Source organism: Lepidochelys kempii, chromosome 6, assembly GCF_965140265.1.
Source record: "Lepidochelys kempii isolate rLepKem1 chromosome 6, rLepKem1.hap2, whole genome shotgun sequence".
In the NCBI taxonomy this organism is placed as follows: domain Eukaryota; kingdom Metazoa; phylum Chordata; order Testudines; family Cheloniidae; genus Lepidochelys; species Lepidochelys kempii.
The window spans coordinates 104,311,264-104,337,343 of record NC_133261.1 but is presented as its reverse complement, the minus strand read 5'-3'; the positions used below and the strand labels follow the sequence as shown (position 1 = coordinate 104,337,343).

Sequence of the window (26,080 nt, the reverse complement as noted above, 5' to 3'; positions counted from 1 at the left end):
TGCTTGCTCATCTAGCTTGGTATACAACTCCTGCCTATGAATTTTTTCCCCTTTCTTGGGATGCAGGCTTCCGATAGCTTCTGCAGCTTTGACTTGAAGTAATCCCAGGCCTCCTCTGCCTTTAGATCCATAAATTCTTCAGTCCAATCCACTTTCCTAACTAATTTCCTTAATTTTTGAAAGTCAGCCCTTTTGAAATCAAAAACCCTAGTTGCAGATTTATTTTTGTTTATCCTTCCATTCAGTTTGAACTGAATTAGTTCATGATCACTTGAACCAAGGTCGTCCCCTACAACCATTTCTTCTATGAGGTCTTCACTACTCACCAAAACCAAATCTAAAATGGCATCCCCTCTTGTCAGTTCAGCAACTACTTGATGAAGAAATCCATCAGCTATCGCATCTAGGAAAATCTTAGCCCTATTATTATTATTACTACTAGCACTTGTCCTCCAGTCTATATTTGGGAAGTTAAAGTCTCCCATGATCACACAGTTTCCATTAGTATTTACATGTGCACCTTGAGGCTAGAATTTGGCCCACAGAATGAGAGAGAATTCTGTGAACTTCTTGACCTAAATTCTGCTCTTAGTTATAATTAAAGTTGTCCAACTTCCTGGGGATCAGACTGAAACCAGAATTAGACTCCTTAAGGCTGGGCCTTTTACTGTTTCTGGAAGACTTTCAATAGTTAATTCTCTGCAAATACAAAAATTACATTCTCATATTTACTAGGGTTTAAAATCCACTTGCAGGAGTCTCACATGCTCCCCAAGTTACTTCCTTTTAATCCCCAGGCTGACCAATTCCTTAGACGTCTAAACTACATTCACATTGCTTACCTTAGTGTTGTAGGTCTATAGATCCTGGGTCTTGCTCTGTATCGCCCACTGAAGTCAATCTATTGGATTGGGCCCTGTGCTTTGCTTAGCATGAATGGCCTTTTTCCATGTTATCTTCGGGGTTTGTACTGTTGTCTATCACCATAGTTCCTGACCACTGGGCACCCTGTGAGTGGTGGGGCTGAATTACTTTATGCCCTGTGGCAGTCTGGACGTGTTCTGTTGTTTCATGCTGATGGTAGCCTATGCAAAACCTGGAGGCTACACTGAACCCTTTTCATGGCACTAGTGGAGACTTCAACACTTGCTCTACTTGGCACCATAGAATGAGAAACTCTTGCTGTGTTCAGTGCTGAGGATTGAGGCTCGAGCTTGAAAGGCAAAGGAAGGAACCCATCACAGTTTTATTTTTCCTTAGATAAATTTTTATATAGAATATATTACAGTCAGAGTTCTCAGCTTTTAATCAAAAGAGAAGTTATTGCAATTTTACCCAGTGAATCTAACGGTAGAAGTAAAACATTCTAGAAAGCTGTCTTTAAAAAAGAGAAAAAGAAAAACCCGAACAAAGAAAGTACATGAGTAAGTCACACTGCTCGGGATACAAATTATCCAAAGGGTACAAGAGAGAACCATAGTGGCTAAGGGAGCACAAAATCAAGGAAGAAGCCAACGATGAGTGTAACATTACTGCAAGCCTGTCATTTCCTAGCAATTTTGGCTTCCTGGACGAAATGCTTCTGCTCTGTCTTTATTTTTTACTTTTTGAATCAGTAACTTAAAATGCAGTGTAAAAGGATGAGTTAATTTCTGGCTTTTGCTCATGGTATGTGTAGGGGGAACTTCAGCCCCGCCTCAATTCATGGAGCTTGTGGGCGACTTTCTCCAGTTCGGCTTCTATTGCTGCCAGGCTTTCCAACTCCTGATCCTAAAACATCAGAAATAAAAATGAGGTAATTACACAGCATAATGTCAGCCCTTAAGTCTCTTTCTTTGCATTGACCAATCAAAGAACTTATGGTATTTATCTGGGCCTGGCAGGCGAAGCAAGGGGAGAGACAGTGTTATCTACTAGATAACACACTGGAAGTCAAGAGATGAGGTTCTATTCCCAGTTCAGCCAGTGACCTACTGTGTGATCTTGGTCAAGTCATATCACCCCTTTGTGCCTCTCTTTAGACTATGAGCTTCTCGGGGCAGAGACAATCTCCTACAATGTGGGGCTGACCTAGCATGTTAGGGCCTGACTCTTGATCAGAACCTCTAGATCAGAGGTCCGCAATCTGTGGGGCATGCCCATTTGGGGATGTGCGGTGGTGGCCTGGGGCAGCCACCGTTGGAGGCATGGAGGGAGCACTACCCAGTTCCGTTCCCAGGGCCTCACTTGCGGCTACTGGGCCCACACCCAGGTCCCCGTTGGCGACTCCTCTCCTGGGGCTCTGCTTCCAGCTATGGCTGCCAGCCTCAGGCACCACTCCCACCCCCATCCCCAGCTATGGCTCCAACCTCTGCCCCCTTACCCATGCCCACATCTCCCCCCTTCCGAGAGCTCCTGGCTCTGCGGGCACCAGGGGGGCACAGACGGGGTAACTAGGGGCTCAAGGTAAAATGTTGGGGGACCACTGCTCGAGGTGCTTCTGTAATAGAAATATCAATGTGTGTGTGTGGGATTTTTGGGTGGTGTGGACATTTACCCATTGGACACCTCCCCAAGCCCTTTAGCTGCATTTTGCATAAACTATTTTTGGCTGTGGCTTCAGGCAAGTGGAAATCATCCCACCCATTCCCTTTTTTCCTGAAAATGAAGTATTTCAATTAAGAATGAGGTGTGCCATGCTCCTAGCACCTCCATCTGTGCCGTGGGAGTGTCTCACTGCTCTCAGAGATCGAAGGAAAGGCAGGTATTTACAAGGCGTTGACGCTGGAGTTCTGAAGCATCCAGCTGAGCAGAGGAGAGCAGAAGCTGTTGTTTGGGGGGGATTAATCTCTTTAAAATCGAGCTGGGTTGTTCAGAGAAGCTATAAACAAGCTGGACATTGTTACTATTCATGTGCTATACATCCTAGCACAACACTTCTCTCATTCTGAAACATAACCCCAATCTAGACACACGTGGAGAATAATCTGGGTTTAATCATTCTGGGCACTTTGGCGATGCTTTATATTTTCAAAGGAGATACGATACATGAATCAGTTTTCACACCTTTGTGAGCTAGGTAAGCAGTACCCCTACTCTGAAAGAAGGACCCTGAGAGACGGAGGGTGGGATTCACAAAAGCACCTAACTCCCATTTAAATCAAAATGCCTAAATACCTGCATGAATCCCACCCCGAGAGGCAATGTGAATTTCACAGGACCACACTGTAAGACCAAGCTGTGCTCCTTCAACACAAATCAAGAACATTTTAATCCATGGGAAATTGATGCAAATGAGAATCTTATTTACAGCACTCATCACATTAAGTTCTGCGGTACTTGCCCTGTAGAAATTAAGCCTTCTGTCCTGTTGTTGGTAAGTAGTATTGGGCCCCTTACATGCTCAAATTCGTTATCTCTGGGTGCCTTAGCAGATTTGGGTTCGATTCCTGGCTCTACTGTACCCCTTCCTGAGTAAGCATGAACATGCTAAATCCCAGGCATAACCCTTAACCACCTTACCCTTCCTTTCATCCTTATTTGCTACTGATTTAACACTTCTTACTATAGTGACATGCACTTTATAATAATACAAAAACCAACCCCTCACATTAACAGACTTTTTAGGGTATTGAAACAAATGTTTGTACTTATAAAACAAAACAGAAAACCCACCTGCATTACACCACAAATGTGCTTTCATTGCTACACAGCACAAGTGGCATGCCTTGCCTCCTTGTACATAAATAGCACTTTATAAAACAGCAATCTGTCTCCCAGCATTTATCTGCCTAGCTAACTGTGTGTGTACAAGCAGAGCACTTGTTGACGCCTAGTTTGCATTTATGACCTGTGTACAAGAAGTTAAGAGATCACAGGGAAGAAATCAGTATACCCCATGAACAACTCTTTTGAAAATGTGCTCTAAAATTGCTAATGATTTTTCTAAAGTTGCTCTTCTGTATTCACAGTTGCTCCTTTACCTGAGCATATTTTTGTTAGTAATTTAAATACACAGATTACGCCGCCATAACTATGGTGCTGGTCCAAATTCCAGTCTGTCCTGAAATCCTGTTTTTTGCTACAAAAATGTAAATTTCAGAGTAGCAGCCGTGTTAGTCTGTATCCGCAAAAAGAAAAGGAGGAGTTGTGGCACCTTAGAGACTAACCAATTTATTAATAAAAATGTAAATGTATTTCAACAACAGGGCTTTAAATCAGCCAGCTAATTTGGTACATGTCTCACTGACCATGGCCTCATAAGCACAGACACTGATCATCTGCAAAAAGTGAACGAGGCATTAAGCAACACCAAAGCACAACTCTGCAGCAACTGAGGTTAAAAAAAAAAAGGGGCTCTACTAAGTAGAAGGGTCTTGTCCTTGTTCGAGTCAGGGGGTGTGTGGGTGGGTGAGAGAGAGACACACACACGCATATAATTATACATGGTCATGCAAATGGCTAATGCTCCGGCTGGAGCAGCAGCAGGTAAAGAGCATGTTAAACCTCCGCTGTTAAACCTCCGCTGTTAAAAAGTCAAGCTTACCCTAGCTCTTGTTTTCAGTATTATGAAAACAGCAGTGGCTCCCCATTGGACATCTACAGCTTGACCTATCCTATTGGAATCCAGGAAGTGGGCAGGCGGAAGCCTTCTCACTGCTAAAGGACCTCCCCCAAGCCTAAGTGGGGATCCACATGACCTGGAAGCCAAATGAGTCTGGGGGACAACTAATGAGCTAACAGGGACAGGAGTGTGGTTAAAGGGTCAAACGAAGGGAACCTGACTGGGACACTGAGCAGAGAACCCCAGCCAGCACCCACTGCTCCTCGAAGGCATCAAGGGAGCCAGCAGACGCGGCCCAGAGGAGCTCTGCCCGGATGCGTGAGTGGACGGAGGATCGGAAATAGGCCCCACAGTCATAGGAGACCCCCATCGGCCAACCTCCTCTCCCCAGTTTTATAGATGGCCATTTTAGCCAGGGCTAGGAGGAGGTTGACCAGGGGGGTCCCATGATTTTGTGGGGCCACGGATAGGGAGCGCATAGATAAGAAGGTGAGGGGAAAAGTGCAACCAAAAACGTAACAGGATGTCTAAGAGGAGCCGGAATAGGGGCTGCAATCTGGTGCACTCCAGGTACACGTGCGCCAGGGTCTCCCTCATGCCGCAAAAGGGGCAGGTGTCCAGGATGGGAGTGAACCACGCCAAGTACACACCCGTGCTCACGGCTCCGTGAAGGAGTCACTAACTGATATCCCCAGCAGGCCTCGGGACCAGGGTGGAATATAGGCTGGCACACCAGGGCTCCTCACCCTCCAGAGGTGGCAGAAGGTCCTGCCACTTTGTGTCGGGGTGGGATGCAAGGATGAGGATGTGAAGGATGTGGAGCATGAGCGTGAATAGATGGTTCATCAGTGTGGTCTGGAAATGAACCGGCTGCAAATCATGCAGCCAGTTCACAGTGAAGGGACGGGGGGAACTGGTCGGGTCCACGGGGCAGGGACCCAAGGGAAAGGTCTGGAGGGTCTGGGGTGGGTGAGGTGTGCCCCCTCACAGGACCCAGTCGAGGTAGGCCCAAGCAGCGAGCGGTAAAGTGGCCCTCCCCTCCTGAAGTATGCGCTGGGGAGTATGAAGTCTGGAAAGCCCCATATGCCGCGCAAGCGTCAGGGGATCCAGCCAGTCTCCCCGGTTGTAGTCCAGGAGGTCTCCGACTCTAGTGACTTCTGCCAGGACCAAACTCTGGTGCACTGGGGGGACTCTGCCATCTACACACAGAGCTGGGGGTTGTGTAGCAGGGGCTCTGCGAGGAGATCTGCCCCCTCGGTGGCCGTCACGGACCTGGTCGCTGAAAACAGTTTCCAGGTCCGGAGGAGGTCCTGGTAGAAGACTGGCAGCCCGGAGAGGTCTTGTGGAAGACCTCTCAGCTGGAGATAAAGGAGCTGCCAGTCGTATCCGAGTCCTCGGACGTAGCGCAGGAAGGCCGTACTCTCCACGCCGGACTACCTGCACCATAAAGGAGTCTCTGCAGTGCCTGGCGGCAGAAGACATGGACCTGACTGCATTGGCACTTCAGGCCCTGCCCTGCCCTCCCTCCTCCAGGGGCAGGTGGAGGACCCCTGCAGAGACCCAGTGTACTCCTGGCCAAAAGAACTCCAGAATTGCTGTCCAGAGGTTGGCCAAGAAGCCCGGGGCTGGGACCAGGGTGTTGAGCCGGTACCAGAGCACGGACAGGGGTTCTCAAACTTCATTGCACCACGACCCCCTTCTGATAACAAAAATTACTACATGACCCTGGGGGGGAGGGGGGGGGGAGGGACACTGAAGCCTGAGCCTGCCAGAGCCCAAGCCCCACCACCTCATGTAGGGTGACCAAAGGTTTCAGCACCAGCTGGGGGGATGGGGCTGTAACTTGAGCCGCTCCACCCAGGACTGAAGCCCTTGGGCTACGGCTTTGGCCTGAGTTGTGGGGCTTAGGTTTCAGCTTCTGCCCTAGCAAGTCTAATGCCACCGCTGGTGACGCCATTAACATGAGGTCCTGAACCACTGACCTATGGTAAAAATTATCTGCAATAAGTACCACCATGGGGGGGGGGGGAGAGGGAGGGACTCCTGTAAGGCTTTTCTCCCCACCCCTCATTCCAGCTCCTCACCACCAGCTCTACACACCTCCCTGGTGCCTGGTACATTACATTCCATCCCTTACATTGGGGGCCGGTCCCTTTCCTGGTTGCCAAAGTAGGTTGTGCCAGGTTTGTCCATGGCGGCAGGGGTGCAGGAGCATCCTTGTGACTGGGGGGGGGAGGGAGAGTCTGTCAGTCCTGCCCCCTACCCCACCTCCCAGCTGGGGGAGGGAGGCAGGTGCACTTTCAGGAGGCGGTCCCCATAGGTGGGTGCTGGATCCTGGGGAGTGTTCCCTATGGGGTGTGTGTGTGCGGGGGGGTTGGCGGGTGTCTGTCATTCCCTCCCCAGGACAGGGGTGTGGGATCATATGGGATGCCCTCCCCAAGCTGGGATGCAGGTGGTGCCCTATGGGGTGTGGTGAGCAGCACAGGGGCAATCTGTTAGTCTCTCCCTGGGCAGGGGGACAGGATCTGGGGGGAGGTGGGTTCCCTCAGGGGTGCAGGGGTATCCCTGGAGTGTGAGGAGGTCTGTCAATCAGTAAATCCTAAAGTCTGACCTATCTCTGTTAGTAGTAGCATTAATCTCCCTGCTTGCCTCCCCCCATATAGAAGTTAAACTACACCTATGATGTTACCTCATGTATCTGAGCAGGGCACAGTGGGGGTAGCCTCTTGCTTGTTGAGCTAAAGTCAATGGCTTATCTTCCCTCATCTACTCGTATCTTGGTGAAAGTTGGTACTGTTGCCTCTTCCAAGAGTTGTCTCGTCCTACCCTCAACACCGCCTAGTCAGTGGCGATTTCTAAATTAAGATGCCCCATTCTGAGACAGCCAACTTGCAAAAAGAGAAATTCTTCTGCTGGTTCCAGAACTATGGGCCAGGCTACCTGGTGTGAAGGGGGTTTGGTCGCATCTAAGACTGGTTCAAAAACAGGAGCAGATTAGGCTCCCTGCAAGCACAAAGGCATTGCACCTGGTTCTGTGTGCAAACCTGGTGCTCAGAGTGACTAATGTGCCAGGATTTCAGTGGGGCTGAAGGACAGTGTGTAAATTAGTGCCAGTTTTATAAACTCACAGAGTGATCAAAGAAGTGGCTCCTGCTGGGATGCTTTTCCTCCTGCCCTGTGCTACCAGGGCAGCTGAGTCTTCGTGGGACACGAGTGGCTTGAAGAGAATTTATATGTAAAGTTACTTGGCATCTTTCTGGTCATAGAGTGACAGTCTAACAGTGGAATCTCTTTAGTTTACAACATGCTCCAAGAACAGTGTGAACATACACTCCTAGTTCAATATGGGAGGGGAGAAGATCATTTTCCGAAGCCTCAGGTACTAGGCTCTTGCTGGAGCCAGGATACCTTACGATCCTATGGTCTGACCCAACATCGAGAACAGACAATCAGCTCTGTAGTTGCCAAGTCCAGGGTTGAGCTGAGAAGCAGTACAGACCAGAGGGAGGAAAAGAAATGGTAAGATGCTATAAAAGCACCTTGTCCTCTCCACAATTCTTGGCTCCTTCCTGGCATTTTGTGGGGGAGACTCCCTGTGCTGGGGGTGTTTCCTGTGGACTACCTCCACCAGCTTTCCACCTGCTCGATGCTGCTGGACTAATGTTACAGTGGATGGAGTTCAATGGATAATCAGGACCCTGATGGACTTGAAAGCTGATCAAAAAACTAAATAAAACTCTTCCTTCTTCACAGAAGTAACTGAAATCCTGTGGCAAGGGGCTCTGTCTGGCAGTAGATCACTCCTACTGAGCCATCACATTTGCAATAATGCTCAATTTAATCACAACTTCTAATCATTCTGCCTGGTTTATCCTTCAGGTGCTCAGAATGGCTCATTGGCCACAGACCTTCCAGTCAGTGACATGCTAGAGTTTTGACATACAAGTAGTTATACAATAGCAAACAGCCATTTACATTGTGCTGGTTTAAATGCAAAATCATGCATCCTGCTATTCATAGGCCAGCCTGACTCCAGCTATAGTGATGAAACTGCTAGGGCTTTGAATAAGTGACAATTAAAGGCCTTAAATAGAAATGAAGGGAGGAAGAAAGTGATTACGTGGTGGTGGTGTTTAGCAAACATGTCCCTTGCAGACTCTCCCAACCCGTAGAGCTCTGGGTAATGCGACAGCTTGTCTCTTTCACCAACAGAAAAGTTGGTCCAACAAAAGATAATACTTCTGAGACAAGCTGGGTGAAGTACTAAAGATTAGTTAAAAGAAAAAGGAGGACTTGTGGCACTTTAAAGACTAACAAATTTATTTGAGCATAAGCTTTCATGAGCTGTGTCGCTCACGAAAGCTTATGCTCAAATAAATTTGTTAGTCTCGCAGGTGCCACAAGTCCTCCTGTTCTTTTTGCAGATACGGACTAACACGGCTGCTACTCTGAAAGCAAAGGTTAGTCATCCTGCTGCCAAGATGCGTGTGAATGTACTTGACTGACACATGCAACTACAGTAAGTGTAGTTGCAGCTATGCTTTTATTGGGGTGTTTTTTGCACATGGATCTAGGCCTCTTGTTTTTGTTTTTTAAGTTTGGCCCTAAAAGTCTGGATCAGCACCTAGCACAATGTGGCTGGGGCCTCTAGGTGCTTTACCATACAAATAGTAAAAACAACCCTGAACTGAGAAAGGATCACAGACTAACAACACACAGCTACCTGACTAACACTGGGCATAATAAAGTAACGGTGTGGAACCTTCCTAAACCTCTCAGTGCACTTTTGATACCCTGCAAATGACTGGATGGTTGTGTGTATTTTTAAATGCATGCACAGGTGTCACACCAACCTCTGTTCTTCTGTTAGCGCTTCCTTCTTCATCCTTCTTTTCTTCAGGCATGGCGGCAAATGGAAACCCCGCTTCGCTGCTGTCCTCCTTTGCGTGATGTTTCCATGACCTTCTCCTATCCTCTTCTGGGTTATGGAAGTCATACTTGTGGGACCTGAAGGACATTTTCATGGACCTATCTGGGTCTTCGCTGCTGTCGTATTCCTCCATGCGCTTCTTGGATGTCAGCTGCTTGGCCAGCTCATCCATTTTGTTCCATCTCTTGGAGTCTTCCCACGCTCTGGAGGGCTCCTCCTCCACTTCCTCACTTTTGACATCCCTGGGGTGGAAGGTGTCCTCTGCCTGCATTGCTTCGTCCTCTAACCCATGCCTCCCTCCTTTCAGTCCATGGGATTTCTCTTCTTCCGAGCTCTTCAAACCTTGGCCAAAGCCCAAAGCATCTTTGTTATCTGAAGCATTTATTGAGCAAACAATGAAATGGTGTTTAGATTAGTTAGACCCAGTCTTTGCACCAAGCCTGATTTCTTACTGAATTACTCTATGTGAACTGACTGACATGCTGAAGCAACAGATTCATGGATTTTAGGGCCAGAAGGGACCACTATGAATGTCAAGTCTGACCTCTTGTATACAACACAGGTCACATGAAGACACATATGCACTGCAATACTGACGACAAAGAGACTGGAGCTAATAGTAGTCAAGAAACTTCTAAAAAGCCTGAGAAGCTGCAATAAATTATGTAAAAGCTTTTTGAAAAACTCACCAGACACATCATAAGGCTCAGAGTGAAGTAAATGATGGGCAGATTTACAACAGTATTTTGGTGTCTAAAGATGCAGATGGGCCCAGTGGGATTTATGTATAACTGCTGGTTGGAGTTATGCCTCTAACATGCTTAGGTGCTTTTGGAAATCCCACTAGGTGCCTACCTGCACTTTTAGGCCTCTAAATACCTTTGTGAAACTGGCCTGGAGCTCTCCGTTTGTCAAACAGCACAAAATGAATGAGATGGTTGGGACATCATGTGGAATACATACCACCTTCCCTGGGAGTCTCCTCGGTCTCATCCTCAGCTGAGCCAAGTATCCTATCTGCTTCGGTAGGCTGCTCATCTTCCAGGGTGCTTCTCCTGGCATCCTCTTCCACAGTATGCTCTTGTAGGGTCTCCTCTTCCACTTCTCGGCTCTCTTCCTGGCCTTTTTTGGAAACCTGCTTCTTCTCTCCCTGAAGCTCCTGACTTCTGTTGGTCTCTTCAGGCTGCTCCTCTTCAGCCTCTTGGAGCTTGTGCTCGGCAAGCTCATTCTCTGTGAGGTTGTCATTGATGTGGTTGTCTAAAGCATCTTCCCTTGGCGATTCTTCAGTCTCACTGACCTCGTTGCTGTCAGATTCCTCTGCACTCTCCTTGTCGTCTTCAGGGCCGGCTTCATGCAGTCTTAGCTCCCTCTCTTCCAGGCTGTTTTCCTCATCCTCCTTGGACTCCTCCCTCTCACTGTTCTGCTGGCTTCTCTCTGCCGCCAGCTCAGCAAACGAGGCTGTGGGCTTCTCCACAGCAATTTCCCTTGATTTATCTGTAGTGGCAACATGGCAAAAACAGAACCTCTCTTTAGAAGTCTATTTCACAAGTTGAGGTGGCTTCTTACTTATCAAAGGGCTCAACTCCAAACAAAAAACAAAAAAACTTATGTTTCACTTTAAGCAGATGAGTAAATCCATCCTGTTAATGCATTTAACTATATGTTGAACTTTAACCATGCGAATAGGCCCAATGAGGTCTACTGTACTGAATCATGGGTGGAATTAAAGATAAACATGTGCTTAAACCGACCCACTATTCGGTATAGTAGACTTCAATGAGCCTACTCACATGCTTAGTTAAGTATGTGCATAAGTGCTTTGCTGAAGCAGAGCCTATATTACTACCCAGTCTCAGATGATAAACTATCAATAGCATTTAAGATAAATAGAAAATCTCTTAGAATTATCATCATGCTTTACATTTATATAGCACTTTACATGATCAAAGTCCTGTGCAAAGACTGGCTAATTCCTACTCACAACAGAAAGGGAAGTCTTATTCCCACTTTATACAGATGGGATTAGTATGACTGGGCCAAGGCTGCTCAGCCAGTCAGGGGCAGCTACGGTTGGCCAAATGGTTTTTTTTTATTTATTTTTTGTTGTTCACAATGGGGCCTGATCTCAGGAGGGGCGTAGGCAGTACTCGACTGCAAAAATGTCAATCATATTTTCAGAGCAAAAGAGGAAGAGACAAGGGAGGTGAGAAAACTAGAAAAGAGGTAAAAGGAAACGGACATAAAGAGAGAGAAAATGGAATGAAGCAATGCTAAAAAAAGCTTAAGGTGAGTAAGTTGTCATTAAAGTATTCAAGCTCCTACATTATAGCTTATATTCCTGGCAGAAAAGTGGCACTGAAATGACTGGCAGCTGTCCCAGCAGGTGAGAGGGTCAGGGCCAAGAATCTTCAGACTGATACTCCCCTTGGGGTTGGAAGAGTGGACATACCAGCAGTTTAATTTTTTCCAATTTGGTTTAAATGAAAGGCTGATGGCTGGATCCCGCTCCCACTGAGTGCAGTGGAAGCAGGAGCAAGCCTTGATGACGGGGAGCTTCCTGTCCCCTCAGTTTTGTTTGAATATACTAGACTTTGTAACAACCTCAACTGAGATGGTCATTTACCATAAACAAGTGACAGCCATGGGCGCTTCACTGCAGAATGCAACAGCGGAATAACAAAGCATGGTAAATACCAATAGCTCTTCCAGAAACGATACTCGCAAAGTTAGATTGTGACATGATCTTACTTTGGAATCCATTCTGTATTGAACTATATTTGCAGTAAACTAATCCCACACAGGCACTACCTTCTTCTGATATGGAAAAGAGAAGGCACTGAGCTAGAGAGAATGACCTAAAGTCTCCTTTCACTTCCATGGGGGCAACTCCAGTTAACCAACAGGATTGGACTGGGGGAAAATAATCACAGCTGGGTTTGGTCTGTTTTAGGACCCTACATTTTCTATGCATCCAAAACTCCCATTGACTTCAAGAGATACATTACCTGACCATTAGTGTTGTAGGTTCTCAGATACAATGGTGATTGGTGTCACATAAAAATCTAGTCTGATACAGAGAGCTAATAAGATAGACCCCAACCTCTTTAATATTCCATCACATCTTTCGTCGTAGGACTCACCTGTCACTCATTTTAATACTGAAAATGGCAAATCAGTATCTGTTATGATTTAGAATTTTTCCAGTAATTATGGCTGCAAAATGAAATGTTTAAGCCATTAACTAATTGCAAAGCAAACCCAAGGTCGCTAGTCTATTTCAGCAACAACAAAAAAAGGGCTAAAATGTGAAGTACATTGTATGCATCAAGGCTGTTTGAAAGAACATCCCTGTTTACTGCACTACATGGATTTCCTGGGGGGTTAGGCTGACACTAACCTCTTTGTATGTTCTTGTCATTCTGGCTTTCAAGGACTTCCGAAAGTTCATCTTCAAAGCCACTGTTTTTCTTCTGCTGCCAGGTTCTTTCATTGGCCCCTGTGTCAAATTGGGAGGGGGTCAAAAAGCAACATTCCCCACTATAGTTTAAAGAATTGTGTTGGGAAAACTGTTTCAGTACATTAATATTAAACTCTGACACTAAGAAGCTGGAACAAGAAAAATGCATTAGCTAGGAGCTACGTGAACCAACTGTATTAACGATGCTTCAGCAACGTGCAAGCCAGATAACCCCTAAGCAAACAGACATTTAATGGGAAGAGACATTTGGAAAGCAGTAATGCTGAAGGAGACTTAGGGGTGAAAGGGGACAGAGAAGTAGATGTTGAATTGCAGGGAGGCCTCAGTCTAGCAAAGCACTTATTTTAAGTATCTGAATAGTCCCACAGAAGCGTTGCCCTTCTCCAAGTTACCCACTTCCACCATCATACAAGAGCACCCAGTACATGCGCACCTGTTTCCTTCCCAGTGCTTGCTGTCCCCCACTTGCCCCTCTCCCATGCATGCTTCTCTCCCCTGTGATGTATCAGCTGCCACCAGAGGCACCGTATGCCTGAGCCTGCCAGTGAGACGATAAATAGGGATTCCTTCACACAGGGTGTTTTACAACTCATGCCATTGAAGAAGAGCAGCAAGGAGTGGCATTTACTATGACCTATTCTTTGTATTACATATAGTGCCCAGAAGTCTCAGCCTCCCCAAGATCACAGTCCCCTTGTGCACAAACACTTAGTCCTTACTTCAAAGAGATTCCATATAGACAAGGAGGACAAAGGGTGGGAGAAAGTCTGATTACCCTCATTTTACAGATGGGGATGTGAGGCTCAGAGACATGATGTGACTTGCCCAGTGGAGAAAGACTGGTCAGGAAGTCTAATGCAAACCCAGGAACTGATCCCAGGATTCCTGAGGCCCAGCCAGTGCCTGAGTCACAAATCATACCATCCCCCAGCTTGTCTACAGTGCCGTTTATCAGAACAACCACCTTCCTTTCCAGGCATGGCCTTTCCAATCCCAAATCAGCCCCTGCCGCCAAATCTTTGTTGAGGGAAACAGTCCAGCTTTTTCAGACCAATCCTGCCCCACTCCTAAGAAAAGGCAAAACAATTTGAGGTATGGGCTCTTCCAGACCAATTTACCTAAGCCCCAGCCAGATGAATGGAAGAGGGAGGGAGGAGAGCACTTTCCATGGCTAGTGTTTCCCCTCCCCTTCCTCCCACTGTTTCCCTATTCTGCAAGAACCATTTTCCACTGGAGATCCATGAGCTACATTTGGCGCTGAGCCCAGTAGTCCGGGGCGGGAGGGAGGCAAGCATGTGATGGCATAATTACAAGATAGGGGGCAGGGGAAGAAAGGAAGTGCCTTTAGCTAGCTTAACTTGCATTATTTTAAACATGGCCTCATTTTGTGAGTGAAAGGAAAGACTCCCATGGAGAACATGTGCTCAGTGTCACTGTGCAGGGGTAGCTCTAGTTGAGAGCGTAACAATGGCTCACCCTATACAACAGCTCCAAAGAGTGCATGAGCCTTTAATAGGGGTTTGGTCAAACCGTGGGGAATGGCTCTGTGTCGGGTAAATGAGGGCCAGAGTCACCTAACCCAGCTGGACTGTTGCTGCTGCTACTGGGCAATCAGTGGAGGTAGCCTATTACTCCCCTTCACAAGTAGGGATTTGGGCCAGTGGATCAGCATTAGTCCTGCTCCTGGCTCATGCACATCCCTTCTCTTTGGTGAGCTCTGGCTGAGAATTCTGTGGTAGGCAGGTCAGTGCTGCTTTTGCCCCCTCTGCAGAGTTGAAACTTTGCTTTTAAGCTGCTTTGGGGCCCACATGGGGTTGGTTTGTGTCTGAATGTAACTGAGAAATTTTAATGCACCAGATACTTTTCCTAATCTCTTGACCTTCCACTCTTTTTGTTTGGTCTCCCCCTGTCTGCTGACTTCCTGGTTTCTCTTCTGAGGTTAGTTCATGTTATTCCTGGTCATACAAACCATCACATAGCTACATTGCTACTTCTTACCGGGGCCGTGTGAAACACTGGCAATGAAATTCCAGAGCGTCACTGTTCAGTATCCCTTAATGACAGGGAATGAATGAATACAAGAGTTAGATGCTGCTTCTGTTCCTGCTGTGTTGACTTGAGCTCAGACCCTAATGTGGTACAACACTTGTACCTACGAGTGGGAGCAGGAAGCATCTTTTCATCCATACAGGTAATGTGCTGAGAAGGGGGAACTGGTCAGCCCTATGTGCATGACTTAAATTCTGCTTTGTGGCTGCGTGGGAGGACAGAGGCAGAGTGACAGCCGTGCCTGCTCTGCACTACTCAGGAGTGTGTGTGTTCAAGGTCACACAGACAGAACCAGGAGCAGAACTCAGATTACCCAGAGGCTCTGGTTCTGTGGTTGAGCCCAGTTGCAGAGGACAATGATGGGGTGGTTTGGGGAGAGGCCACAGAATCCACTGGCCCCCAACGTTCTATGCAACGGGTGCAGAGGACATGAAGCTCCACAGAGGGAACAGCATTGCAAGGCCCCAGCATGGCCCCAGGTTGGGGCTGATGGATTTCAACACTCCTGCTTGCACACCAGCAGATTACCCAAGTGCTTTGGGCTCTCTGTTGCTGACTCTCATTTCTCCCTACCTGCTGTTCAGAGCCTTAAATATTAATTTGTATCCCTCTTAAGTCCTCCAGTCTAAATTATGACTAAAATATACAGCATTTAACAGGGGAAAAGACTCCCACTGACTTCTATGAGCTTTGGCTCTGGATCTTATACTTCATAATCAGCAGACATTGATTTGGTCAAAGTTCAATTGTATTTCTAACTATAAAGGTTGTTTTAGTTTAAAAAAGCCCAAGTGTTTCTCTTAGGTATCTGCTATCCATAAAAGGGTAGGCTCTCTTGGGTAAGTTAGAGTAAGTTATACTGATGTAAACCTGAAGTAATTTAATTGGCTTCAGTGGAGTCAATCTGGATGTATACAGGTGTAACTGAGGGCACAATTTGACCCTCTGAGTTGATGGTCTTTGTTAGACACCCGGATAGAAAAGTTTTCAGTTTTGTAAAGTTATCTGTAGTACATTTATATGACTCAGAAATAATGTACATTGAATTAAAAAAATTGCCAGGGGCTATAATCATTTATTAAAACCCTCCTGCCACTTTAATTGTCGCAGAACTATACCTTGAACTGCAAGTTCTTGAAGCTCCTTCAGTAAATTTTGATGACGGAGGATTGAAATGATCCTTTCATCTGCAACAGAAGATTCTTGTTATAGGTTTTCTACAGCAAAACAAACGTTCTGTTCACGTGCTCCTTTAGCTAGTTCATTTACTGAATTTGCTCTTAATTGCAGACCCATCAAACATCAATTCAATTAAAGAATTATGACTAGGTTTTTAATTTCATGCAAGTGACCCTGGACTTCAGCTTCAGTACAATCAATGCTATGACTACAGCACAAGAGCTTCACTGCCAAAGGTTAAAGTCTCTAAATTGGTGGATAGATTTTTCATAACAGATACTTTTCCATGGTCTCCTGAAATACTGAGTGTCTCTCCGTACCTCCTCTGAGAGTTTCTAGGCATTCCTGGCTGATTGGCAGCGGGCTTGGCTTCGAGAGAGTATCAGAAATGACCTCTACAATGCACTTCATCACCTAGAAAGATACAAACATACAGATTAAAATCTCTCTCATCTTGGCTTTATTTATTACCCAAGCTAAGTGAAAAAGATCATAGGGCAAATCCTACAAACATTTATATTCCACATACATATACTAGTTCCACAATAGGTAGATTGGGAGTTTGTTCTCCCTGTCTCAGAATACAAGGGGGCAATCAATGGAATTAAAAAGGTGTGAAATAAAATAAAAGTAGATTCTTCTGAATACGTGTTAATAACCTGAGGAACTCACAGCCACAGGAAGTCTTTGGGGCCAATAATTTAGCAATATTCTAAAAGGGATTGGACATTTATATGAATATCAAAGATATCCAAAGTTATAATTAATAATAACAAATCTAGGAAGTACTGTTAACACTTGTACTCCTTGTACTAAGCCAATTGCTAACTAGTAGAGTCCAGGATGAGACCTGTGTGGGGAGCAGCTTGTCCCTCAGTTGCCTACCGTTGGGTTCTTACACGTTCCTATGAAACATCTGGTATTGGCCACTAGCAGAGACAGGATACAGGAGTAACAGTCTGAGCTGCGACTGTAATATTGCTACTTATAGATGATTTGGTTCTGATCCTGTTTGGCCATTCTTCCGTTCCTGTGTTTCTCTGTTCCCATTTACATCCATGTAAATGAGAAGAGAATTTTGCACCATTTCTGTATCACTGATTTGTTGAACAGAAATGAGACAATGGGCTTGGCTCTCCTCTCACACAAGACCTCCACTGGTGTCTCTGGACTGACATCTGATGAATATTGATGTGAGAAGAGAATCTAGGCTGAAGATTTCAAAAGACAAGTGCAACAAATGTGCCGCGTGCCTGTGAGTCCATTGCACATGGAAACCTCCCCTCCCCCTCCCGCCCCCGCAACATCTGAGTACACGGTAGTATGTTTGTGTTTGAATTAAGTGACTGGGAAAATGAGGAATGACAGCATTGGTTTGAATCCAGCAGTGTTTATGCTAGTGCACAGACCTATCCTGCAGTCTTTACTTGTGAAAATTTCTTATTCCTTTAAATTTCCCAGATATAGATTGGGGGACAATCTCCATCCAAGAATATTAAAGGAGTGGCACATGAAATTGCAAGCCCAATAGCAAGGATTTTTAATGAATTTGTAAACTCGGGGTTCATACCCTATGACTGGAAAATTGCTAGCATAGTACCTATTTTTAAGAAAGGGGGGAAAAATGTGATCTGGAAAATTATAGGCCCATTAATTTGACCTCAATTGTATGCCAGATCTTGGAACAAATTTTGAAAGAGAAAGTAGTTAAGGACATAGAGGTACATGGTAATTGGGATAAACTACAACAGGGTTTTACAAAAGGCAGATTGTGCCAGACCAACCTGATCTCTTTGAGAAGCTTCCTGATTTTTTTAGACAAAGGAAATGCAGTAGATCTCATCTACCTGGATTTCAGTAAGGCATTTGATACACATGGGAAATTATTAGTTAAATTGGAGAGGTGGGGTTTAATAGGAGAACTGAAAGGTAAGGAACTGGTTAAAGGGGAGACTACAACAGGCCATATTGAAAGATGAATTAGCAGGCTGGAGAGAGGTTACAAGTGGAGTTCCTCAGGGACTGGTCCTGGGACCAAACTTATTTAACATTTTTATTGATGACCTTGGCACAAAAAGTGGGAGTGTGCTAACAAAATGTGCAGATGACAAAGTTGGGAGGTTTTGCCAGTACAGAGGAGGACCGGAATATCATTCAAGAAGATCTGGAGGACCTTGAAAACTGGAATAGAAATGGGATGAAATTTAGTAGTGCAAAGTCATGCACTTAGGGATGAACAATAAGAAGTTTTGCTATAAACTGGTGACATATCAGTCGGAAGCGACAGAAGAGGAGAATGACCTGGGTGTACTGGTTGATCACAGGATGACGATGAGCCACCAATGTGATACGGCAGTGAAAAAGGCTAATGCAGTTCTAGGATGCATCAGGCGAGGTATTTTCAGGAGAGATAGAGAAGTGTTATTGCCATTATACAAGGCCCTGGTAAGACCTCAGCCGGAATACTGTGTACAGTTCTGGTCTCCCATGTTTTAAGAAAGATGAATTCAAACTGGAACAGGTGCAGAGAAGGGCTACTAGGATGATCAGAGGAATGGAAAACCCTAACTTGAGAGGAAACACAAGGAGTTTGACTTGTTTAACCTAACCAAATGAAGGCTATGGGCAGCTACGACTGCTCTCTATAAATAGATCAGAGGGATAAATACCAGGGAGGAAGAGGAGTTATTTAAGTTAAGCACTAGTGCTGACACAAGAATAAATGGATATAAACTGGCCATCAATAAATTTAGGCTTGAAATTAGGTGAAGGTTTCTAACCATCAGAGGAGTGAAGTTCTGGAACAGCCTTCCAAGGGGCACAGTGGGGGCAAAAAAACCTAACTGGCTTCAAGACTGAGCTTGATAAATTAATGGAGGGGATGGTATGATAAGATTGCAAATGGGCCACCTCCCATTGTAGGCAATGGCTAGTAGCCAATATCCCCAAACACCATAGAGGGATACTAGATGGAGAAGACTGAGTTACTACAGCGAATTCTTTCCCAGGTGTCTGGCTGGTGGGTCTTGCCAACATGTGCAGGGTTCAACTTATTACCATATTTGGGGTTGGAAAAGAATTTTCCCCCAGGTCAGACTGACAGAGACCCTGGAAGTATTTGCCTTCCTCTGCAGCACAGGGCATGGGTCACTTTGCTAGTTTAAACTAGAATAAATGGTAAATTCTCTGTAACTTGAAGTCTTTAAACCATGATTTGAGGACTTTGGTAATTCAACCAGAGGTTATGGGTCTATTATAGGAGGAGGTGGGTGAGGTTCTGTTGCCTGCAATGTGCGGGAGGTCAGACTAGATCTGGGGGTCCCACAAAGTAGTTTTTGGTGGCCTCAGTGTGCAGCCACCAACTCTTGCTGGTGGCCATTCTGATAATTTTTCCTAAAATATGTAATTAACTTTAGGAAAAACAATATAAACATATACATGTCCAAATTATTGTAATTTATTTATGTGGGGTTTTTTTGCAGACTCAATAAAATAATGTACAATTGTCTATTCTTTACTGGACCTAAACAGAATAGAAAAACAAATAAGGTGCTTTGCACATTCTTGTCTTTTTGGTTGTTGTTTCTTTTGGGGTTTTTTGGTTGGGGTTTTTTATAGACTTGCGATAAAAAGTCTGCTGCTGTGAAAAGTGATACTTGTATGTTAATATCACTTTTCACAGCCTCCCAGCTAGCTACTACCTCTGCTGTGAAAAGTGACATTAATAAACATATAAATATCACATTTCACAACAGATTTACTCAGCCCTGGCAAGCCCAGAGACAAATTAAACCCTAGATGGGGAGCTGAAGGAGGCAGCAGGGGCCCAGAGTGATGGGGGGGTGACCCCAAGGCTGGTGCCTGCTGCCACACTGCTGGCAGCCCAAGCTCAAAGCCCTGTAGCCAGATACCAGGGTCCGAGTCTGATGCCTGTGGCTGTATCCTGGGGCCTGCCACTGCGCAGCTGAAGCCAGGATCTGGAGAAGCCAGTGGGGACCGCGGGTAATGGGTAGGGCCCTACCAAATTCATGGCCAAGAAAAACATGTCACATACCATGAAATCTGGTCTCCCCCTGTGACATCTGGTCTTGTGTGTGCTTTTACCCTATACTATACAGATTTCACAGGGGAGACCAGCGTTTCTCAAGCTGGGGGTCCTGACCCAAGAGAGTGGCAGGGAGGTTACAGTTATTTTAGGGGGGGCGGGGTCATGGTATTGCCACCCTTATTTCTGCACTGCTGCCTTCAGAGCTGGGCGGCCGGAGAGCAGTGGCTGACTGAGGACCCAGCTCTGCAGGCAGCAGCACAGAGTAAGGGTGGCAATACTCTGCTTTCAGAGCTGGGCTCCCGGCCAGCAGCTGCCGCTCTCCAGGCAGCGCCGCTGCCAGAAGCAGTGCAGAAGGAAGGGTAGCGGCACCACAACCCTCCCCCCACACCAATAACTTTGTGTCTTGCCCACAACTCTTGTAAGGGTCAGGACCCCTACAATTACAACACCGTGACACTTCAGATTTAAATAGCTGAAATCACCAAATTTATGATTTTTAAAATCCCATGACTGTGAAATTGACCAAAATGGTAGGGCCCCAGTAATGGGGGAGGGGTGGTGAGCCCAGGGCTGGAGCCCACTGCCATGTGACCAGGAGCCAGGGCCAGAGGTGGCAGCAGGGGCCAGGGTGGAAGGGGGAAGACTTGAGCCTGGGGCTGGACCCGACCACCACCTGGCTGGGGGATGGAGTCCTGGGGCCTGGAGACAGAGCCTGAAGCTCTGCAGCTAGAACCCAAAGCCCCGCAGCCGGAGCCTGCCACCTCCCACCCCAGGGCGGGGGGGGAAGCCTGATCTCACCACCCCTGGGAATGGGGAGCGGAACTCAGTGGCTGCCTGCTCCTCCAGTGTTTATATCTCCAAAAGAGGCAGGGCCCAACCCCTGTTGGCAGCCCCAGGGGAGGGGCTGCTGCTTCTCTCCTCCCTCCACCACCCAATCACCACCCAGGAGGCTGTGGCCACAAGGAAAGCCCCTGGTAGCCACATTTGAGAACTATTGGACTAGATGGTCACAGATTATTCTTTTTGGCCTTAAAGAGTATGAGTCTATAAGTCTGTATCATTTATAAGGCAGCTTGTAAAGCACATTGGGGTGAGAACTGCCAACAGAAGAAAAGACATTGTAACCGGGTCTCAAATCAAAGAAAAGAAAAAAATTAATCCTTGAGAAAAATGTATGGTAATGTTCTAAATGAACGCTCATCTCTTTATAGCCTGAACTTCTTTTCAATTTCAGCAGGCTGGCCTTTTAAGACTCTTAGCTTCTTAAACTGTACTACTCACAAGAGATTCAGAACATTGTGGTTGCACGGTAAGTTAACACTAGTCAGCAATTTCTGGGTGCCAACAGTGTCGCTTGTTCAAGCAATCAGATGTATTCATTTATCAGATAAGATGGTTGAACGGTTCACAATTTGTAACTAGCTAATTTCAACCATTTGATTTTGCAGATTAAAGGGATTTCAGAAAGGGATAACGAAATATCTTCTTGTAAATACCTTCACTGTTTGTACAGATTGCTTGGTTTATTAATAATAAAGACTAGAAACATTACCAGAAACATCTAACATAACGAAAATAAAAGAACTTCTACGCTTCCTTTGGTATCATTCTCCTATATGACAAGCAATCCATTAATATTAATTTTAGGTGTGCTAAAACACATCACGCACCCATTAAACAAGACAAAGAGGCAGATTCTGATACCCTTTCTCATGCCAAGTAGCACCTTACTCCATGAGTCGTCCCATTTAAGTCAATAGGACCTGTGGAGTAAGGTGTTTCTGATATTTTTAATTATATTGAGAATCTGGCCCAAAGAAATGCTATAAATAAATATTTTGTGGTTATATATTATCATTTTCTACCATCTGACGGTTATATTTTATGTCCCAAAGGAACCTAACATGTGATTTACACCCACACATATTTTATACTTGTACACATGCCTGAGATTCACTTCACTCACCATGGAAATGCTGCCACCTCTGGGTGGAACTTGGCAGCTATTAATGCAACAATTGTGTAGTTCTCACTCAGGCAAACTCTCATTGATTCCACGGATTGTTTTGCCTGAGTAAGGTCTGCAGGTTCAGGCTCTAATACTCCACTGTGACATTACATTCTCCATAGATCTATTCTAAGCAAGATCATGGAATTCAACTCTGAAAAGGTCCCATCCTGCTGTATCTACACAGAATAAAATCCCATTGAAGGGTTCAGGCCCTTAGAAGGAGTGGAACAAAAGATGAAACCCTTTGAAATATTTTCAGCAACAATAAAGGCCTTTAAGTGGGAAATACTGGCCTTCTGGGGCCCTGGAACTGATGAAGAACCAGGAGTATTTCAAATGTTTGAAGAAGTTATGGTCAGACTCTCAGTGGAAGTCATTTTGTAGTATGAAAACATACCTAGCTTTCAGGGCTCAGACTCCCATTGCCCCAACCTGCACGTGCGAAAATTTTACTCCACCTCTCAGCCATCATCAAGAACGGGGAACACAGGGCAACATGGCAGGCAGAATCCTACAGAGGATGCTTTGTGCTGAAAGCTCAGAGTCTTGCACCATGGGCAGGTTGACGAGGTTTCTATTTACTCTGTAACTTAAACTAGAATTTTGCATGGCTCATACTAGTGTGTTGGTAGCCTAATTACTCAAGGGCTTGATCCAATTCTTTCTAATGTTAATAGAAAGACCCCCCCACTGAAATAATTGGAGCTGGACCAGGTCCCATTACAGGAGTTGGAATCGTGAACAGACAGCTCTTGGGGAATAATTCAGACTTGGTGTAACTCCACTGACTTCCACACAGTCACACCTACTTACACAAATACTGGATTTAGCCCTTTAATCAAACCCTTGGAAAATGGGCACTTCACACAGATGGTGCACTTAACTTTGGGGAAGCCATCACAAAGCAGACTCAGAAAATCACCAGTTATAGTAGAGGGGAAATTATGGGTTTAATAGGCTTCCTCAGATGACAACCACTGAAGCAGTCTGTACAGAAGAGAAAAATGTTCTGCTCCTTACCTACCCATGTAATCTTTTACAATTACAGTCATTTGAGCCAGCAAGAAAGACTCAGACAATAACAAATGCCTTGCTGCTTTCATGAGCCATCAGCTTAGCTCATGGCATTGCTAGCAGGCTAGGAGTTCTAAACAAAGCAGCTGCAACAGCTCTCCAGGTTCCAGTCTGTACACAAAGGAGGGGCTTTTTCCCCCACTGTAAGGAAAAGGGAAAGAGCCTTTTGTGGCTTATCCTTGAGAGACGATTTTGATGAACAAACACGTTCAACAGGCAGAGGATGAGGACTGGCATTTCTGCTCCTTTAGCAATTATCAGAGAAGTGTAATTAGCTAAAAGAAAAGGAGTACTTGTGGCACCTTAGAGACTAACCAATTTATTTGAGCATAAGCTTTCGTGAGCTACAGCTCACTTCACGAAAGCTTATGCTCAAATAAATTGGTTAGTCTCTAAGGTGCCACAAGTACTCCTTTTTGCGAATACAGACTAACAATGTTATTACTGAACTGAGTAACTGGCTGTTACTCTGAAACATGTAATTAGCTAGTTTGAGAGAGAAGTTTGAAAAGGTACACACTTGCAAGAATAAGGTTAGAGAATTTTTGACTACACCTCTCTATAGGTTGGTAGGTAGATGTCTGTGCACAAATAGGTAGGCAATTATACACACATGTATAAGTATACATGCATATGTGAGTATGTACATATATGCATGTATGAGGTTGTGAAGGCTAGGGTTCATAACAGGGTTTAAAAGAGAACTGGATAAATTCATGGAGGTTAAATCCATTAATGGCTATTAGCTAGAATGGGTAAGGAATGGTGTCCCTTGCCTCTGTTTGTCAGAGGGTTGAGATGGATGGCAGGAGAGAGATCACTTGATCATTACCTGTTAGGTTCACTCCCTCTGGGGCTCCTGGTATTGGCCACTGTCGGTAGACAGGATACTGGACTGGATGGACCTTTGGTCCGACCCAGTATGGCCATTCTTATGTTACATATTTGCACACACATTTATATCTCTCTGTTATGCACACATACATACATGTGGGTGTGCATACAGAAAGATTGGCTAAGCAAATCAAGATACCTGAAGAAAGATTTACAGCCAGAAAAAAGTGAGCCCTCTAAACATGCAGGTGTGCACCTGCATAAAGTCTTTACATTTTCAACAAAGATGGCTAACAATGTGTTTATAATTAGTCAAATACAATGTAACTAGAAAGCTAGTTCCTTGACCATTCACACTCTCCTTTGTCTGTTGCTGAACTTCTCAGGGGATTGACAAAAAAACCAAACCAAACCAAAACAGTTTGAATTATGCATAAAATGCAAATCCAGAAAGAGGAGCAGATAATGCAGCTGGAAAATCTTTGCCCTAATAAGAAATGGTTCATACTTCCCTATTAACATTTCAAGTATTATTTCCAATAATGCTTCTAGACAGATAAAAGAGAGCGAGGTCCCTCAGGTTTCTTGAATGAGCAGCAAGAGAGACATCAGCACTGGTATTTTTAACAACACCGTCTCAGAGCTTACCTTAGCATCCCCTTTAGTCACTGGATTGGTTACCGGGAGGGAAAGGACTGTAAAATCAAAAGGAGGAAAGGGTACCTGGTTAGTCTCCGTTTCCTGGCACATTTCCAGCGAGCCGGGGCACAGCTGGGGAAAGGCAGGCAGAGCGCTCCAGCGGTGTCGAGAATGTTTTAGCAGCAAGGCGGAATCTTGGGCTTGATTTTCGACCATAAACCACACCAGCTTATTAACGGTGGGCTTCACCAATCAGCAGTACTCGGGCGGACTCTAGCAATAGGGCTTGGGTTTCTCCCTTAGAGGTCGACTTAAACAGTCCCCCCCTTAAGCGAAGCAGGCGGGACTGCAGGCGAGATTTTTATCCGGCCAAACCTTTGGCAATGATCAGCCTCATGTGGCTGAGCCTGTGCAGAGTTCTTCCCAGGCCAAGCCTCATGAAATCAAGCCGCTCCCCGGTAGCCAGTACCTGTCCGGCTCCGAGTTAGGGGCTAGAGACCGATCGCATTGCTCCTAGCTACAGAGAGAGGGGCGATAGTTGCCTTCGCAGAGCAACGGAGGGGCGAGCTGGCGGCTCGAGGCGGCTTTCTAAAGTCCCCGCAGGCGGAGATGACCTTGCAGGTGGACGTGCAGCGGGGACGTATTCAGGGCACTTTCATTTCCCACCCACGCGGAGGCTTGTCTCAGCCCCCCCGAGACAAGAAGACACCCCTGGATGCCTGCGACCAGGCAAGGCTGCGGGGGGCGGCGCTGGCTAGACCCAGCTCCCCCGTTCCGCCTTTGCGGCTGGCTCGGACGACCCTCGGCTGCCCCAGCGGAGGGGCGCTGTCCTCGGTGCTGAAAGGACCGTCACTGCGGAAGAGCGTCCCCGGCCACCTCCCTCTGCCCGCGGCCCGCTACGGTCCCGAGCCCGGGGCGCCCCCCGGCCCCACACCTACCCTGCACCGCCAGCAGCAGGACAGCGAAGCCTCCCCTGCAGCCCATGGCGCCGGAGTGAAGGCGGGCCGGGGGCGATGCGCTCCTCCCCTCTGCGGCGGCCGGGCTTAGGGCGAGCAGGTGACGCGGGGCTCTGACCCGGCGCGGGATTAGCTCGGGTGCGTGTCTCCGCCTCTCCCCAGAGCACCACGCGTCCCCGGTGCCTTTGCCGAAGATCCCGACAGGGCACTGCAGCAGCAGCCCCCTCCTTTATATACCCCGGGCCTCAGAAATGGCGGCAGGAGACACGGCACCGCCCCTCCGCCCGCCCACCGCCAGCCCCTGCTTAGCCGGGCATTGGCGGCGCCCAGGCACGGGCG

General features: G+C 46.3%; 2 protein-coding genes across 3 annotated transcripts in view; one reads left to right on the top strand and one right to left on the bottom strand.

Annotated features, from left to right (window-relative positions):
• The window catches only part of ITPK1 (inositol-tetrakisphosphate 1-kinase), a 256,126-nt gene extending 244,403 nt beyond the window's left edge, over positions 1 to 11,723 (top strand). The window contains exon 10 of the mRNA XM_073349514.1: positions 11,652 to 11,723. Coding sequence (XP_073205615.1) covers positions 11,652 to 11,680 — 29 coding nt within the window. The 3' untranslated portion in view covers positions 11,681 to 11,723. The remainder of the gene's footprint in view (positions 1 to 11,651) is intronic.
• On the bottom strand, positions 1,234 to 26,007 carry CHGA (chromogranin A). 2 transcript variants are annotated; one of them, XM_073349506.1, is made up of 8 exons: positions 25,724 to 26,007; positions 24,795 to 24,841; positions 16,500 to 16,593; positions 16,119 to 16,187; positions 12,871 to 12,969; positions 10,437 to 10,967; positions 9,397 to 9,815; positions 1,234 to 1,770 (listed from the first exon to the last, which is right to left on the bottom strand). In XM_073349506.1, exons 1-8 carry the CDS (start codon positions 25,767 to 25,769, stop codon positions 1,687 to 1,689), a joined length of 1,389 nt encoding a protein of 462 aa, XP_073205607.1. In that variant the 5' UTR covers positions 25,770 to 26,007; the 3' UTR covers positions 1,234 to 1,686. The 2 variants fall into 2 exon arrangements, with proteins under 2 accessions (XP_073205607.1, XP_073205606.1); XM_073349505.1 differs by having other exon boundaries at positions 1,235 to 1,770; positions 9,397 to 9,845; positions 25,724 to 26,006.
• Between the last annotated feature and the right edge of the window lie 73 nt (positions 26,008 to 26,080).

Coding starts and splice junctions, on each gene's coding strand:
- CHGA (XM_073349505.1), bottom strand. CDS start 25,769: ATGGGCTGCAGGGGAGGCTTCGCTGTCCTGCTGCTGGCGGTGCAGG. Junction 16,594..24,794: donor TGACTAAAGGGGATGCTAAG/GTAAGCTCTGAG, acceptor GTATCTTTCTAG/GTGATGAAGTGCATTGTAGA. Junction 9,846..10,436: donor GGAGACTCCCAGGGAAGGTG/GTATGTATTCCA, acceptor TAAATGCTTCAG/ATAACAAAGATGCTTTGGGC.